At 53.0% G+C, this 17,418-nt stretch overlaps 7 protein-coding genes across 7 annotated transcripts; 6 read left to right on the top strand and 1 right to left on the bottom strand.

The window, feature by feature from the left end:
* Nucleotides 1–620: 620 nt before the first annotated feature.
* DSM5745_02988 (uncharacterized protein) lies at nt 621–3,845 on the top strand (the record flags this gene model as incomplete). The annotated part of the gene is made up of 1 exon (XM_026745004.1): nt 621–3,845. The coding sequence occupies one exon, from the start codon at nt 621–623 to the stop codon at nt 3,843–3,845; it is 3,225 nt and encodes a 1,074-aa protein (XP_026605870.1).
* Nucleotides 3,846–5,364: 1,519 nt separating this feature from the next.
* On the top strand, nt 5,365–7,244 carry DSM5745_02987 (ferric reductase family protein; the record flags this gene model as incomplete). The annotated part of the gene is made up of 3 exons (XM_026745003.1): nt 5,365–6,025; nt 6,078–6,139; nt 6,186–7,244. 3 exons carry the CDS (start codon nt 5,365–5,367, stop codon nt 7,242–7,244), a joined length of 1,782 nt encoding a protein of 593 aa, XP_026605869.1.
* Nucleotides 7,245–7,969: 725 nt separating this feature from the next.
* On the top strand, nt 7,970–8,837 carry DSM5745_02986 (glutathione S-transferase family protein; the record flags this gene model as incomplete). The annotated part of the gene is made up of 3 exons (XM_026745002.1): nt 7,970–8,049; nt 8,110–8,163; nt 8,219–8,837. 3 exons carry the CDS (start codon nt 7,970–7,972, stop codon nt 8,835–8,837), a joined length of 753 nt encoding a protein of 250 aa, XP_026605868.1.
* Nucleotides 8,838–9,161: 324 nt separating this feature from the next.
* Nucleotides 9,162–11,307, top strand: bbp (putative zinc knuckle transcription factor/splicing factor MSL5/ZFM1; the record flags this gene model as incomplete). The annotated part of the gene is made up of 7 exons (XM_026745001.1): nt 9,162–9,303; nt 9,362–9,575; nt 9,630–9,847; nt 10,075–10,283; nt 10,332–10,440; nt 10,496–10,707; nt 10,759–11,307. The coding sequence occupies 7 exons, from the start codon at nt 9,162–9,164 to the stop codon at nt 11,305–11,307; spliced, it is 1,653 nt and encodes a 550-aa protein (XP_026605867.1).
* A 756-nt stretch (nt 11,308–12,063) lies between these two features.
* On the top strand, nt 12,064–14,283 carry DSM5745_02984 (anion exchange family protein; the record flags this gene model as incomplete). Its single annotated transcript, XM_026745000.1, has 4 exons — nt 12,064–12,512; nt 12,598–12,834; nt 12,889–13,385; nt 13,430–14,283. 4 exons carry the CDS (start codon nt 12,064–12,066, stop codon nt 14,281–14,283), a joined length of 2,037 nt encoding a protein of 678 aa, XP_026605866.1.
* Nucleotides 14,284–14,489: 206 nt separating this feature from the next.
* Nucleotides 14,490–16,124, top strand: dbp8 (ATP-dependent RNA helicase DBP8; the record flags this gene model as incomplete). Its single annotated transcript, XM_026744999.1, has 2 exons — nt 14,490–15,013; nt 15,065–16,124. 2 exons carry the CDS (start codon nt 14,490–14,492, stop codon nt 16,122–16,124), a joined length of 1,584 nt encoding a protein of 527 aa, XP_026605865.1.
* A 220-nt stretch (nt 16,125–16,344) lies between these two features.
* DSM5745_02982 (uncharacterized protein) lies at nt 16,345–17,397 on the bottom strand (the record flags this gene model as incomplete). The annotated part of the gene is made up of 2 exons (XM_026744998.1): nt 16,345–16,932; nt 16,990–17,397. The coding sequence occupies 2 exons, from the start codon at nt 17,395–17,397 to the stop codon at nt 16,345–16,347; spliced, it is 996 nt and encodes a 331-aa protein (XP_026605864.1).
* Between the last annotated feature and the right edge of the window lie 21 nt (nt 17,398–17,418).

Below are 17,418 nucleotides of genomic sequence, written 5' to 3'. Positions count from 1 at the left end.
GTAGAAATCTCTACTCTTTCTATCTGGTTTTGGGTTTTATTCGGCATGGATTGTTCATTGTGGGCAGTGCATAGCAGGCAAGGACGGGCGATTTGCGTGCTATACTGGTGTTCTGCTTCTGTATATTATATATGACTACAACTAACTCATGCATTGATGACCTACAATCTGCATACATAGCATTTCAAAAGTCCGGACTTGGTAAATGGACAGTTACTGGTATGATGTCGATTTGCTGAGGTACCTAGCTGAGTCATCAGCCGCGATGCCGTTTCCGACGCCTCTTATCCTCCCGTCCATGTTTACATTTTCGGCCTCTCTTTGTTCTTCCCCCTCACCTCTTCCTTCACATGTATCTTATGCCAATATTGGCTTCTTGACTGCATTGTATCTTGTGCAGAGGTTATTTTGGTCTTTTTATCGCCCTGTCTGCGTTTTTGAAGTTGGTGATTCTAGGTATCCCGCATATACTAGGGGCCTGTCGCAAGCGCAATTGAAGCATGAGATGGACGGTTTATGAGTTTCAGAGATAGGCATGAACAGCTTACTTTACACGACATAACCTGCTATTCAATGTTAACACGCGAAGATATTACGAAACATCGACATACCGGCGCAACATGGAGGACATCCGACCGACCGCAAAATGGGCAAATCGCATGTTGCGCCCATTGACGTCTATATACCATCGATTAGAAAAGCATCATGAAATCGTCACAAGTGTACTGATTTCTAAAGCGAAGGAGAGGACCGATGCCGTGCCTGATGTCGAACAACGGACGCGTCTGCCGACCAAAACTCAAGGGACCGAGCGCGGATGCAGTTACCCGGACGACGACGAAGAACCGAATGATCCCGCATGGATACCCGGGAAGCCCATGGACAAGCGGAGGATAAGACATAATTATTCCAGCCGGGGACGAGGGGCAGCGGCAGGGCCGCGGAGGCGCAGTCGACTGTTGATTCGAAGTCCCGAGGTACCGAAGACGCTTCCTGGAGCAATTGAAATCGCGACGCCGTTGATTACGGGGAAACTTCGCGGCAGTCCCTTGGTGGAGGCTTCGCCATCGCTAAGGATGCAGCTTTTTCAGAACCATCTGGCGGACAATGGCGTGGGAAGTTCGGCGGAGCATCGAAAAACTGGACGAACGAATCATTCTGCTTTCCGGCCATATCAAGGGTCATGGAAGGAGGTTTTGGATCAATCTGGAGATCCAGGGCTTGTGGATATTGCACATTTATTGGATCGCATCTTTTTGAAGTTTTTGGGGAATACCCGGGTTGCGCCGCAAGTTGACGGTGCTCAGCGAGGAGCTCGATCGTTATTGTCGATGGCTGTGCGTCGCCTCCCGGAATTCATCGCCAATGAACAGCGGATACAGGATGAGTTAGATGAGGACTGTGATGTGGATATGTGCGACGCGTATTTCACTGAGTTGGAGGCCTCTTATGCACCCGGTGAGCTTGGGTGGCAACCACTTCGAGAAGCTGTGCGTGCACAAGGGATCTATCTAGTTTCAGGCATGATAGAGAACCGATGGATAACATCGATCGCGGCCTGTCGATTGCTTGAAGAGTGTTTGAAGCATCAAGAGCTAGACGCTTTCGAAGCCTTGGAAACAAAACTGCTCGCAAGTATCGATACGTACCATCACCCGTCCGCATTCGATCCTCCACGACCACCCGGCCAGCGAGACTCCATTCGCTTACTGGGGCTTTATTATCTACGACATCCGACCCGACATGTTTATGTCTTTCAACAGCTGACTAGACTCCTAACGCGTGGCGCCATTCCGCCCGAATGGATGGTCACCACATTATGGAAGAAATGCGTGGACAAAGCAATCAAGTCGGTATCAACCGAAGATCGCGGCTACGCTGCTGCGAGGCAATTGATTGAGGCTGTGATTCTCTCGTCGGCCGGCATCTATTCGGCAACGGGGTCAAGGGAGGCAAAGGGGGACCACAACCAAGCGCTCCGCCCAGTGCGACCTCGAGAGACTCGCACAGCCGGAACGACAGGAGTCTCAAGTTCCTGTCCTATTCCTATCCAAGATGCACTCAGCAATCTCATTTCTAGCCTCTTCACGGCTCTCTGTGGAATGTGCATCGCACGGTCACAGGTGCCTGATTCTGTTGAGAATTCTGCAGGGTTGAAAACGCGAGAGATGGTCAGTGACCTGGCGTTTACCGTTCAACGAGCGATTGGCAATGAGCCGGTGGCCGTCGACTTGGAACAACCTACATTCCACCCTTTACGACGTAGCTATGCGCTGTTGGCAGATTGCACACTACACTGCGGCAAGAGCGTAACTCCTGATATCATATATCACTCTGAATATGTTTCGAGACGCAATATCGAGTCATTCTTCAAGGCGCTAGCCCCACGGCAAGAAGTGGTCAAGGAGCTGGCAAGACTTGTGTCGCAGGTGTTTCACCTTTCTGGACACACACAGGAACAAGGCCCTGCCCGTACTCCTAGGGAAATCCGAGCTAAGGTCTCGCAGCTTGCTCAGTTGACCAGCGCCACAGGGGTTGCTCTGCTGTTGGGCAAGGTCGCTACAGAGACCGCCATGGAACTGGCGGAGAGGAGCCTGGATCCCGATGACCACACTTGGGCCGTTGAAATCCAAGAGACGGTTGCTTCGTCTCAAGAGGGCGAAGCCTCTCAACAGTCGCCCTCCTCTAGCCAATTATACGCAAGCTTATATAGGTGGGAAGATAGCATTGGCGAGTGGGTGGCAAGGACTCCAGCGGCCCGATCCCGAGCTGTCACCACTGCTGTTCCCGCAAGGGCTCAAGTTAGGAAGCGGGGTCGACCACGGGTGATTGCTTGCTCGACAGATAGTTCCTCGGCCAGCTCTATTTGCTCGGAGGAGAACGTTTCAAGTGTGACATCGTCTGCGCCATCCCCTCAACCGCAGGTGCCTGCTGCCACAAAGCCGCGAGTGAGAAGAAGAGGACGACCGCGACTTGTTGCACGCTCGGCGAGTAGTTCCCGCGCGAGCTCGATGAGTTCGGAGGAAAGCGTCTCAAGTGATGATTATGAGGAATCAACCTTCGCTCTTGCCGCAAAGCCACAGATGAGGAGGAGAGGGCGACCGCGGCGCACTGCACCTTTGACGAATGGCTCCCGCGCGAGCTCAGTTTTCTCGGAAAAGAGCGTCTCAAGTAACACAACTTCGTCATCGGAAAAGCCAGTGAGCGTTCCCGTCGTGGAGCCTCAAGTGAGAAGGAGAGGGCGGCCGCGACTTAGTGCACGCTCGACGAATATTTCGGCCGCGGAATCGAGCCCGGAGAAGAGCATTTCGAGTGTTACATCATCATCGCCATCCGTCTCAAGAAAAAGGCCAAGTGCAAATCAAGGTTCAAGCCCCCGGCCGTTCAAGAAGACTTACAACACGCGATCTGTGGAGCGAGTAGTGGGTGAAGATGGCGATTCGGCCAACAGACTCGACTCTTCGTCATATCAAGCTTCATCTGTCACAACGCACGTTCCAGTAGCCGCCCGGACGAGGACCGGGCTCAGGGGCGCGTTGCAAAAGAATTCGGTGGGTCAGGGGAATTCAATGGCGAGAAACGTCCCCGCGGGGCCAGTTCCAGGCTGTCCAGCATTGGAGGTCGTCGTTGTCAACAAGAGCCCGTCATCAGATCACATTGCGACATCTAGAAATCATATTCGGCCAATGAAGCGCCGCGCCCGTTATTCAACTATTATACCCAGGAAAAGCCCTAGGCTTTTCCGGAGAAGGCAGTCAGCTCCAGCGCGGTTTACGCGAACGAGTCTGAGGACGACAATCCCATGTTCGGAAGACGACAGCGACGATGAGCTTAGCTTTCTCTAGGCGCTTGGCCAGTTTGTTTATCTGTTGCACTTTGGATTTAGTTTATTGCTTGCTTTGGAGGAGTCTTGGAAGGATTCGGTCTGGTTCTGCGTGATACCCTGGGATTTCATCATTACTTTGCTGTTTATTATTGGTTGGATTTGTTTACTTCCCCATGTACGGAGTAGTCCTGTTTGCTGTTTAATCTATGAAGTCTCTGATTCTCGAGTCTCGATCGCTGATACCTTCAGGCCACGGCGTTACGCTTCGCCGCCTCTGGCGCAGCAAATAATGTGATGGAGTTCGCATGTCACCCGCAGTAGTGGGTGTTTGAGAAGTGCAAAGTCAAACCGCCACATGCTTTTATCTCGGAGAATCGTCAAGGCTCGACTCCTTGGGCAGCTGCCCGCTGCCGACCCGTAGTTAATATATTTCCCGAGTGGCATATTAATATACTCTGATGGAGCCTGGTCCGGTGTTGGCAGTAGATGAAGCCTGACTCGGCCGGTTGTTTTATCGTGGGACAGGAATAGAATCCTGCCTTTGTTCGCTATCATGCTTGAAATTGAGGCCAACCGTGCCACCTCTGAGCAAACGCCTGCAGGAATGATTACGACATGACGAGCAAGATTTGAAACTTGAACTTGAGAAGCAGGATCTGTCATATCAACTGTGAGTGTCAGTTCCTGTTGAGCGTCAGGCACAGTCCAGGTCGGCCGTCCCGAGTGGCCAGCGCTCCGCCAAGCTGTTTCATCGTCCAGCCACTCAACTCCTGCATCTCGCCTACAAACTGCGGATCCAATAATGCTCGCTGCCATGATTTGCTGCTCGGCGTTCTCCAGAGTTAATCTGGACAGGTCTTCGCTACCACTCAGATGGCCGTGGTAGATTGCCGCCAAGTCGCACCATATCGTGGGTCTCCGCGACTGGCGGCTGGATCGAGGGGTCAAGACCGTCAAGCAGGGCCCAGCTTCGCCTCGTCAGTTATTATATGCAATCTATCACTGGCAGCTTGGCCTCGATTTTTCTCTCTCCCTTTTTTTCCTCTCTGCGTCTGGCCGTCATTGACGAATTATTCAGTTCTGAAGCCTGGAGTGACTGGTTCACTGCTGCCCTTTTGCCCACATTCTTTTTGTTGCCCATCAACACCGACGATCGCTATTCAGGAGGTCGATAGAGGAACCTTGTAAAGAGGAGTCCACCAGAAAGGAGAGGAAAACTTCAGACCTACAACTACCCTCGGTCTGAATTACAATACAACTGCTTGGTTTCTGGTTCGGTCTCAGATCCATGGTCTCGGTCTCTTTGTGACCTGCACGTTCACTCACAACCGCATTGTTATCCCTTTCTACTATCTCCTCCGTTCGCTCTTTACAACTGCAGTGACGTCTGCTGTGTTGGCTGGTGAATACTCTTGCTTGGATAGTTACGCTCTCTTGGGGATATTTCGCTGTTCAGAGCTGGTCTCTTCCGCCTCATCCTCAACCCGTGTCTGTTGTTTTGCCATAAGAACTCCCATTTGATATCTCGGTCGACAACCATGGCTTCTACACTTCTTTTCATGTCCCTGGTCGGACACTCTTTAGCAGCAGATCTCGAACGCCGTCATGGCGATGAGAACCCGTTCTGGGGGATGCTGAATGATGATTACGCTCGGTACTCCTTGCTGGCCCTTGGCTGCTTCGCAGCATCCATGTATATCTGGAAGATGTGGTTTCGCATCGCCGCCCACATGCGGCGGCTGGCAAGCTTCAGCAACGAGCGCCAGAACTATTTTGTGCCGGCCCACAAGACCCTTGCTAGGATCAAGAAGCACATTGTCTACGCTCCGCTCTTCCGGAACCGGCACAACAGGGAGTTCCAGCTGTCGCGTGCTGTTAACATGGGCACATTGCCCAGCCGTTTCCACACGTTCATTATTGTTGGCATTATTGCCATGAACATCACCCTCTGCTTTGTCACTGTGCCCTACAAATCAGAACCAGAGTCCGTGTCGGGCATCATCCTCAGCCGTACAGGCATCATGGCAACTGTCAACTTGATCCCGCTCATTCTTTTGGCGGGCCGCAACAACCCTCTTATTACGCTGCTTCAGGTGCCTTACGACACGTTCAACCTGATCCACCGCTGGCTCGCTAGGATTGTAATCTGCCAAGCGCTTGCTCATACCTTTGCCTGGGCTATCCCAAAAGCTCAAAAGAGTATGTTTTGCCTTGGATGGTTATGTATTGTGTCATTGCTAATTATCAATAGTGGGCTGGAGTGGTGTCGGGCAGCTGTTTGGAGAGAGTGAGTTTTTGCTCAGTGGGTTGATTGTAAGTTGGTTCCTCCCTGCCAGTCGGATCTTACTGACATTCTCAGGGTACCTGTGCCTTTGTTGCCCTTCTGGTGCACTCCCCCTCGGCGATCCGACACGCCTTTTACGAGACATTCCTCCACCTCCATATTGCCTTTGCGGCCCTCTCGTTTGCTTACCTTTGGATCCACTTGGATGGCCGAAATGCTCAGAACTTCCTCCTTGCGGCGATTATTCTCTGGGCGTTGGAAAGGTTTGCACGTCTTGCAATTATCGTGTACCGCAACATTGGGGGACGCACTACAACTGCAGTGGTGGAGGCCCTGCCCGGTGACGCCATGCGAATCACTCTCAAGCTGTCGCGTCCATGGACGTTCGAGCCCGGCCAGCACATGTACCTGTACATCCCCGCGATCGGATGGTGGACGTCCCACCCCTTCTCGATTGGATGGAGCGACACGGAGGACGCCATGAGTGACGAGAAGAGCCTCCCCGTGAGCAGCCGGGATGCATACGGCCCCCAAACGACAACAGTCTCATTGCTCGTTCGCCGCCGAACCGGCTTTACCGACAAGCTCTTCCAGCGCGCTGTGAACGCCGTCGATTGCCGAGTCTCCCTGACAGCTTTCGCCGAGGGACCATACGGCAGCATCCACTCGATGGACTCGTACGGTTCAGTCCTTTTGTTCGCTGGAGGCGTCGGCATCACGCACTTGGTGCCTTTCTGCCGCCATCTCGTCAAGGGATATGCGGACGGAACTGTGGCTGCACGCCGCGTTACTCTTATCTGGATCATCCAGTCCCCAGAGCACCTAGAGTGGATTAGGCCTTGGATGACCAGCATTCTGGCCATGCCTCGCCGCCGGGAGGTTCTGCGGATCCAGCTATTCATCACGCGGCCGCGCAACACAAAGGAAATCCAGAGTCCTAGCTCTACGGTGCAAATGTTCCCTGGGCGACCGAACATTGACACACTCATTGGCATGGAGGTTGAGAACCAGGTTGGCGCTCTGGGTGCGTTGGTTTGCGGCAATGGCAGTCTGAGTGACGATGTTCGCCGCGCCTGCCGAAGCCGACAAGACAAGACACAGATTGATTTCATCGAGGAGAGTTTCACGTGGTAGTTTGTCTACCTAGATACGGCTATGGGGAAGTTGATAAGGAGTCGAAGACTATCAATGGCTAGTCTATGAAAGGTTTCAAATCAGACTTTTCGGTTTCGTTCATGAAGATTCTGGTTTCTTAGGCGCTTGGGAGTTCATCTATCAGACACATCTGGGGTAGATGAGAGTCGACCTCATACACTTTCGTTGTAGATATTCTAATTTCAGTCTTGTCCATGACTTCTCTTCTGTTCTGCTTCGTTCTTCAGTCTACGGCTTTCTTTCGGCTTACCAATCTCATGCGAGTTGGCCAGGGCATACCCATGTCTGATTATCTATCCAGTTCGAAATGCGCCCGTTCCAGCGCTATGCGGTTGAATAGGCCATCCTACTGTAGGCGCAACGGTTTATCGGATAGTTATGGAAGCTCACCGTCGAAGCTTAGAAATCATCTCCGACAGTGGGGCTGCGGAGGCCGAAGGGAGTAATGTCATCATCACCGGGCCCGTGTGCATACAAATGCCCGGCACTGGGCGATTCTTGCACCACCACCATTAATAATAGAGCTTGAATTCGTCAAGATAATGAGCGGGGTAGTGCCTGCTCTTAGGCTATATAAAGGCTGCTTCTTCCAGTCCAGCTTCAGCTCCAGTCTCCGCAATCTTTGCAAACAACCCCAGTCATTCCCATTACCTCCAACATCATCTCTACCGTACCGTCGGCTCTTCTCTACTACACCTTCCATCATGTCTAGCCCTGATATCACACTGTACACTGCCCAAACTCCAAATGGGATCAAGATCTCTATTGCCCTGGAGGAATTGGGGTACGTCTGCTTTACTTACCTTTATGCTGAGCATATAAGCTGATGCTAACTATGCCACAGCCTCCCATACAAGGTCGAAAAGATTGACATTAGCAAGAACGTCCAGAAGGAGCCGTATGTTTCTCCCCTACGATCCCTCCCACCAATACTCCAAACTAACAAGCACCAGCTGGTTCCTCGAAATAAACCCCAATGGCCGCATCCCCGCCCTCACAGACACCTTCACAGACGGCCAGAAGATCCGACTCTTCGAATCGGGCAGCATCCTCACCTACCTCGCCGAGCAATACGACAAAGACTTCAAGATCTCCTACCCCAAAGGAACCCGCGAGTACTACGAGACAATCAGCTGGCTGTACTTCCAGAACGCGGGCGTCGGCCCCATGCAGGGACAAGCGAACCACTTTTCTCGATACGCGCCCGAGCGCATCGAGTACGGTGTGAACCGGTACGTCAACGAGACGAGGCGCCTCTACAGCGTGCTCGATAAACACCTGGAGTCTTCGAAGTCGGGATACCTTGTCGGCGACCATATCACTATCGCTGATATCTCGCACTGGGGGTGGGTTGCTGCTGCGGGGTGGGCCGGCGTTGATATCGAGGAGTTCCCGCACCTGAAGGCTTGGGAGGAGAAACTGGCTGCCAGGGAGGGCGTTGAGAAGGGCAGGCATGTGCCTAGCCCGCATACCATCAAGGATTTGCTGAAGGATAAGAAGAAGTCTGAGGAGGAGGCTGCGAAGGCCAGGGCTTGGGTGCAGGAGGGGATGAAGAGTGATGCGGCCAAATAGTTAGTATGCCGTGTGTCGTGTGTCGATTCTGCGGCTGGCTTGCTGACGGGCCATTAAGCACTAAGTTGTAGTCAGTGAGCTTGGTATCAAGGTATTTAATGAAGCCAATTTGAACTCAGGTAATTGCGTAACTTACCTAGAGTCTTTCTGATATCCCCTCATCCCCGCCCTACAATCTGCCCGGGCATAAATGCTGAGTCAGGCACACTAGATCTCACGTGACAGGCTCCTTGCCACTTCCGCGACATTTCTTTGCTTTACCATCCCGATCCTTTGTACACTTATCAAACAACTCACACCCATCATCTTCTCCAGTACAGGAAGATGTCGTGGCGCAACCAAGGTATTACGGGATCGAACAACATCCCTCTGGGAAAGAGGCGGTTCGGTGGTGAGGAGGAAGACAGTCGCACCGCGACTCCTGCGTCCGCTCCCGGGGACAATCGTGGTAGAAGTCCTGTCCGAGGTACGTCTTCCTCTTTCCGCACTTCTCACTCTGGGTTATTCTGACAAGTCATCTGCAGCTGAACCTCCAGTCGATGGCGTGAAGCGACGCAAGAAGCGCAACCGCTGGGGCGATGCTCAGGAGAACAAGGCCGCTGGTCTGATGGGCTTGCCCACCATGATCATGGCCAACTTCACCACGGAACAGCTCGAGGCGTATACTCTTCATTTGCGTATTGAGGAGATTAGTCAAAAGCTGAGGATCAACGATGTCGTCCCCGCGGATGGCGACAGGTCGGTTTCTCCCTCTTTTTAGTCCTATTCCCATACTAATTTTCGCCAAAATAGGTCCCCTTCTCCCCCGCCGCAGTACGATAACTTTGGAAGACGTGTAAACACTAGGGAATACCGCTACCGCAAGCGCCTCGAGGATGAGCGTCATAAACTAGTGGAAAAGGCGATGAAGACCATTCCTAATTATCACCCGCCCTCTGACTACAGGCGCCCTACTAAGACCCAGGAGAAGGTCTATGTGCCAGTCAATGACTATCCAGAGATTAACTTCAGTATGATAACTAACCCTCTAACTCCTAACCGTTCTGCATTCACTCTCTGCTCGAGTCGAGCTCACGATCAAGACATCGCTGCTCTTCAGCGATGCTTTTTCGGCTCGCTTCTTGCTAACCCTTGCTTTGCTGCTTAATGTTGCTCTCATCATCAAGAAACTATAAAAGAAAAACAGACCCAACTAACACTTAGCTCTTGCTACCTTTTACAGTTGGCTTACTCATAGGTCCTCGTGGAAACACCTTGAAGAAGATGGAGACCGAGTCCGGTGCAAAAATTGCTATCCGTGGCAAAGGCTCCGTCAAGGAAGGAAAGGGCCGATCTGACGCCGCTCACGCTAGCAACCAGGAAGAAGATCTCCATTGTTTGATCATGGCAGACACTGAGGAGAAGGTTAACAAAGCAAAGAAGCTGGTGCACAACGTTATTGAGACTGTAAGCATGCCATACTCTATACCAGGATAGATTGACTAACAGAAATAGGCTGCCTCTATTCCTGAAGGCCAGAACGAGCTCAAGAGGAACCAACTTCGAGAACTGGCTGCACTCAACGGTACCCTTCGTGATGATGAGAACCAGGCTTGCCAGAACTGTGAGTACACTCCTCTTTTCTCTTTTCCTAAATTGAATCTCGCTAACATGCACAGGTGGTCAAATTGGTCATCGCAAGTACGACTGTCCCGAGCAGCGCAACTTTACTGCCAACATCATCTGTCGCGTCTGTGGCAACGCTGGGCATATGGCTCGTGATTGTCCTGACCGCCAGAGAGGCAGCGATTGGCGCAACGGTGGCTTCAACCCCGCCGGCCGAGGGCCCAGGGCTATTGGCGGTGGTGATGCTGTCGACCGAGAGATGGAGGTATGTTCACCCTCGTACCTTTTCTGTGAGATATATTCTAACACCTTTTAGCAACTTATGAACGAGTTGTCTGGTGGTGCTGCTGGACCTGATGGCCAGCCGGTCCGCCGCATCGAGGGCGGCCCCGATGGTTACGACGACCGCGATTACAAGCCCTGGCAACGTGCCCCTCCTCCCAGCGACATTGCTCCCTGGCAGCAACGGGGCCGCGACAACCGCCGCGACGACTACGGATCCAACGACAACGGTGGTGCCGCACCATGGGCAAATCAAGGCCGTGGTGGCAACGACTACGGTTATGGAGCTGGCGCTTACGCTGCTGCCCCTGGAGCTGCAGCCCCCGCTCCCTGGCAACAGGCCGCGCCCCCTGCACCTGGTCAGGCTGCTTATGGATATGGTTATCCTGCGTATCCTCCCCTTGCACCTGGAATGGGCGCTCCTCCTGCTCCTCCTGGCCTGGGAGCTCCTCCACCCCCGCCTGGGATGTCCTCGATGTACTATGGCGCCAGCGGCAGTCCACCCCCGCCTCCTCCTGGTGAGGGACCTCCTCCTCCGCCTCCAAGTGACCAGCCCCCGCCTCCTCCTCCACCCGGCGCTTGATTTCAATAATTCCGTTGTCTGGTAATTTGATTTTAGTTGCTGCAAAATGGTAAGGGAGCAGGCTCATTCGCCAAAACAACGAAGGAACGCCTTTATCTATCTTCTTCGGGGAAGGGATTTTTAGTCTAATCTGCTATTCTGTAGCTTTAGCTTCTACTAACGTATTGTACTAACCCAATCAAATTGATTTCCATTGTTCTAATGAGTTGTCCATGTATCCCAGTAGATGAACTGCAATGTCTTCTTGGCCCTCGCGAATGCGGGATCATTATCTGCAAGCCCGTTTGTCTGACCACCGAATGATGAATGGCATATCCTCGTACCGGTGTGCAAGAGACAAACAGTTTGTGTACGGAGCATCCAGCCCGCATCCTATGCAGATTTAGCAATGCAAATAATGACGCCAACCCGTGCTCATCGAAAGTCGTAGCTGGAGACGTGGAGTAAAATGCCTCAGGCCGTCATGTTCTTACTTTCTCCAAACTCTTTCTTCGGATGATCGGATTCCCTGCAGTGTTTTTAGCCTTTTATATACTAGCCGTTCTATATCTTATTTAGCGGGTCTTTCTTTCTCTTCTCTTCTCTACTTCTTCAGACCGCGAGTTGTTTCTCTCAATACTCAGTGCTCGGCCAGGGCATATTCCTCGGCTATCCATCCCCATCAACTCCGCAAACTAAACCAGCATCCGCATACTTACAGAGTTACACCACAGCTGCACTCTGTAGTCTGCACACTCAACATCCCGCCACGCCAACATGGATCCCCCCAGCAGTGCATCTTCGTCCCACGGGCCCCTACACTTCCCAGGGCCCAATTTCCACTCCCCGTCCTCTCCACCAGCATCCTCCCATTCCAATTCCCAGCGACGATCCTGGCGGTCGCCGTCGAAGCTCTTCTCCCAGCCTCGCCGGTCCTCGACTACAGCTGGGACTGGGGCTGGGATGGCGCATGCTGAGGGCGAAAGCCCTGCCCCTGCTCATTTCACAGGGGAGCAGAGTCAGGCTCAATCTCAGACTCGGACTCCGCACGCTCATGAGCATGCGCAAGAAGCGAACCCGAGCGCAGAACCGAAGTGGTGGCGCATTCGGCTCTTCCGCGGTATGATTGACGATGTGAAGCGCAGGGCTCCGTACTATTGGAGTGATTGGGCTGATGCGTGGGATTATCGCGTTGTCCCTGCTACGGTTTACATGTATTTTGCGAAGTATGATTGTCCATATCCCATCCTGCCCTACCCCCGCCGACCCTATCCTACCCTACCATTGGTGCTAACTACTGTACCTGCGCAGCATCCTGCCAGCTCTGGCCTTCTCGCTTGACATGTTTGAGAAGACGCATCAAAGTTACGGCGTCAATGAGGTTCTTCTGGCTTCGGTCCTGGGGTCCTTTGTCTTTTCGCTTTTTGCTGCTCAGCCATTGGTTATTGTTGGGGTTACTGGTCCGATTACTGTCTTCAACTATACCGTGTATGACATTATTGCGCCGCGTGGGACTCCTTATCTCGAGTTTATGTGCTGGATTGGAATGTGAGTTTGACCATATGTTTCGTTTGTTCCAAAGCCGGGTATTGACATCCCCAGATGGTCACTTATTATGCATTGGATACTCGCCATCACGAATTCTTGCAACGCCTTGACCTATGTCACTCGCTTCTCATGTGACATTTTCGGTTTCTACGTTGCGTTTATCTATCTCCAGAAAGGAATCCAGGTCCTCACAAGACAGTGGGGATTTGCTGGGGAAACGTCTGCGTACCTGAGTATCATGGTGGCACTGCTGGTCCTCATGGCTGCATGGATCTGTGGAGAGCTCGGCAACAGCAGTCTGTTCCAGAGATATGTTCGCAAGTTCTTGGAGGACTATGGCACGCCGTTGACTATTGTTTTTTTCACCGGTTTTGTCCACATCGGCCACATGAGGAGCGTCGAGGTTGCGACACTGCCTACGTCCAAGGCATTCTTCCCCACGGCTGATCGTGGTTGGCTTGTACATTTCTGGAATCTCGATGTTGGGGATATCTTCCTCGCAATCCCGTTTGCTCTCCTTCTTACTATTCTGTTCTACTTTGATCACAATGGTAAGTTGACCTCATAATCTTTAGGGCCAGACTAACAAGGGCAGTGTCATCGCTTATTGCGCAAGGAACCGAGTTTCCTCTCCGCAAACCAGCCGGTTTCCATTGGGATCTCTGGCTGCTAGGTCTGACCACATTCGTTGCCGGAATCCTAGGCATCCCATTTCCCAATGGCCTCATTCCCCAAGCACCCTTCCACACCGCGGCCCTCTGCGTCACCCGCAATGTAGCCGACGAAGAAGACACAAACAAGGGCAAAACAATCCGCATAACCGATCACGTCGTCGAGCAACGAGTCAGCAACCTCGCGCAGGGTCTTCTAACTCTAGGCACCATGTCCGGCCCGCTCTTGATCGTCCTGCATCTCATCCCTCAAGGCGTTATGGCTGGCCTTTTCTTCGTCATGGGCGTCCAAGCTTTGCAAGGAAACGGCATCACACAGAAGCTGATCTTCCTCGCGCAAGACCGCGATCTCACGCCCCGGTCTGACCCGCTCAAGGGCCTCAAACGCCGCCGCGCCATCTGGGCCTTTGTTATACTCGAACTGATCGGTTTCGGTGGTACATTTGCTATTACGCAGACTATTGCTGCCATTGGGTTCCCTGTCATTATTCTGTTCTTGATCCCCGTCCGCTCGTTTTTGTTGCCCCGCTGGTTTACGCAGGAGGAGCTCTCGGCTTTGGATGGGCCGACTGCCAGTCCATTTACCATGGAGAGTGTGGGTGGAGTCTATGGGCACACACCTACCACAGAGGAGACTGCTCAGCGTTCTGGTGAGGGGGTACTGCTCCCTGAGGGGTTTGGGTTGACACATACTGGGGCTGGGAACGATATTGAAATGGGTACCTATGAGCATCAAGCCAGGCAGAGGAGGAATATGGGGAGCCATGGTAATGCTTAATCGATGATTCAGCTGGTTGATGACTTGGGACTTGCGAGTATATACTGAAATATAGCTGCCTCGACCTATATACTGCATAAATCGACTTATGCATATACCTTTAAATTATGCTGGTATAGATAAGGGTCACGTGTAGATATCAACCAGTCACCGACAACTTTTTTCTGCCGCGAAATTTGGAGAAATTCAGCAACAACCAAGTCAACATGGCGCCCTCATCCCCCGCAGAGTCCCTATCGAGGGAATCCTCAGTATCATCCGATGCCTCCGCTGACGGCGGTATTGCGCTAGACCAAACGCGCGCCCCCAAGCGCCGCCGCCTCTCTGAGTCTTCAAACGACTCCTACACCGCAGCACCCGCACCGCTACCACTTCCCACGCTTTCACGAATTAAGAAAAAGTCCACAACAACCAGTGCAGCATCCAGCGGGAAAGACGACGAAAACCCTGTATTGATTAAGGATGCGCTGGAAATCGGTCTCAATGCCGAGGAGTCATCGTTCAAGGCGCTGAATGTTGCGCCTTGGTTGATCGGCTCGTTGACGACGATGGCGGTGCGCAAGCCGACTGCTATTCAGCGGGCTTGTATTCCGGAGATTCTGAAGGGGAGGGACTGTATTGGTGGGAGTCGAACGGGTTCCGGAAAGACAATTGCCTTCTCAGTCCCGATTCTGCAAAAGTGGGCGGAGGACCCGTTTGGGATTTTTGCGGTGATTCTGACGCCGACTCGGTATGTTTTTTTCCCAGAAGATGGTGATAAATTGGGAGGCTAATCCCGTAGTGAACTTGCGCTGCAAATCTTTGAACAAATCAAGGCCATCTCCGCCCCCCAGAGCATGAAGCCCGTCCTCATCACCGGCGGTACAGACATGCGCTCGCAGGCCCTGGAGCTCGCGCGGCGACCCCACGTCGTCGTAGCCACACCCGGCCGTCTAGCAGACCACATAAACACTTCCGGCGCCGACACAGTAGCAGGCCTCAAGCGCGTGCGCATGGTCGTTCTCGACGAAGCAGACCGCCTCCTCTCCCCTGGGCCAGGAAGCATGCTACCAGACGTCGAAACCTGCCTCTCTTCCCTCCCTCCCTCCTCCCAGCGTCAGACTCTCCTCTTCACCGCAACCCTGACCCCCGAAGTACGCGCCCTGAAATCCATGCCCCAGTCCTCCGGCAAACCACCCATCTTCGTCACGGAGATCTCCACCGAAGCAAAAGATACCGTCCCGCCAACCCTAAAAACATCATACGTCCAGGTCCCCCTCACCCACCGCGAAGCCTTCCTGCACGCCCTCCTCTCCACCGAAAACAACGCATCCAAAAATGCAATCGTCTTCACAAACACCACCAAATCCGCTGACCTCCTCGAACGTCTCCTCCGCTCGCTCGGCCACAGAGTCACATCCCTACACTCAAACCTCCCACAAAGCGAGCGAAACTCGAATCTCGCACGCTTCCGCGCCAGTGCGGCGCGCGTTCTCGTCGCCACGGACGTCGCATCCCGTGGTCTTGATATCCCGTCCGTGAATCTGGTTGTGAATTACGAGGTACCGCGAAACCCAGACGACTATGTGCACCGTGTTGGACGAACGGCGCGTGCGGGGCGCTCGGGTGAGGCGGTTACGCTGGTTGGACAGCGTGATGTACAGCTTGTGCTTGCGATTGAGGAGCGGGTCGGACGGAAGATGGTGGAGTTTGAGGAGGAGGGGGTGAATCTTGAGGCTCGTGTCGCGAAGGGCACGTTGTTGAAGGAGGTTGGGGCGGCGAAGAGGGAGGCCATGGTGGATATTGATGAGGGGAGGGATATTTTGGGACGCAAGAGGAATAAGTTGAAGAAGGTTAGGTAGGTAGACTTGCTACCTAGGGTGTCATTACTGTGATGTGTAGATATAGACAAGACAGCGTCATCATAATCAACCAAAGTAGTCCTTGCGGACATGCCATTTATATCAAGGTCATATCACTGCAGTGCCAATATCGCAACCTGATCTACATACTACTCCAAACACCAGATTTCCACCCAAAGCTCATGTCTATTTTACACCCAAAACTCCAAGAGGTACGTACTCATGCGCTCGCGCCCGTAGCCCGCGGCTGCGCTTGGCTCGAGCCCGCGGTCGGCGTCGACATCAGCTTTAATAACCCGTCTACCGCATCACCATCCCCGCGACGCTCACCTCGCACCGACGAAGAAGGCGACGTCGCGATAGTGGCTTCCCGCGCAACTGGCCGATCATCATCGAATCGGCCGGTTTGCGTGGTTGAGTTGTATGTAGGGCTGCTCAAAACCATCTGCAACGACGGCGCCGTGTCCACGTTTGTCGCTATGTGCTGGTTCTTCTGGGTAGGTGTCGTCTCGTCGTCTTCATCGCTTATGTGGATGATCTCCCTTTGCTCCTGCTCATCCCTTGGCATCCGTGCTCGCGGCGTCGATAGCATTGGCTCGTCATCGTCCTCATTTCCATCTGGCCCGTACTTCTGCTCTAAATGTTGTTGCAACCCAACTCCGGTATCGGAAGGTTTGCTGGTGACTGATGCTGAAAGGCGAGGGTATTTCCGACTGTGTTCTTCGAGCTCTGATACGCGACGGTCGATTTGGTGATCTCGGACGCGTCGCATGGCGTTTTGCAGTCTGCTGCGGAGCAGGATTGCTTTCTGCGGTTTGTTAGTATGGGTCATTGTTTGTTTGCGGAGTTAGGGTTATGCACGAACCTCTTGTATGAATTGTTTTCGCGTTTCGGGGTCTGATGGGACGGCTCGCGGTAATGTTATTGCTGGGTCTACTTGTTCCTCTGATGTGGATTTGGCTGGCTGCGTTGTTTGTTCGGGGACATCTATGTTCATCGCGTCGGGGCCATGATCGACGCGCTGGCCATGGCCAGGCACTGGCAAAGAACTCGCATCCTCCTCATGCACCTGACCAATAGAGCGTTTCTGAGCAATGAACGAGGGGGCGAATAAAGGTGAAGGCAGGAGTTTCTTCGGGGACGGAGACGGAGCGTGGAGGAGCGCTTGTTTGGTGGGTGAGCGTGCGGGCGAGAGACACGCGTTGGCGTTCTTCTCGCTGAGGATCCGCCGGCCTTCTTTTAGAGGGCTTTGGTGAATGAATGATTGATACATTGCAGATGAATCCTCGGGGTT

The sequence above is a fragment of the Aspergillus mulundensis genome, assembly GCF_003369625.1.
Source record: "Aspergillus mulundensis strain DSM 5745 chromosome Unknown scaffold_2, whole genome shotgun sequence".
Classification (NCBI taxonomy): domain Eukaryota; kingdom Fungi; phylum Ascomycota; class Eurotiomycetes; order Eurotiales; family Aspergillaceae; genus Aspergillus; species Aspergillus mulundensis.
This window is presented reverse-complemented; position numbering and strand designations above follow the sequence as displayed.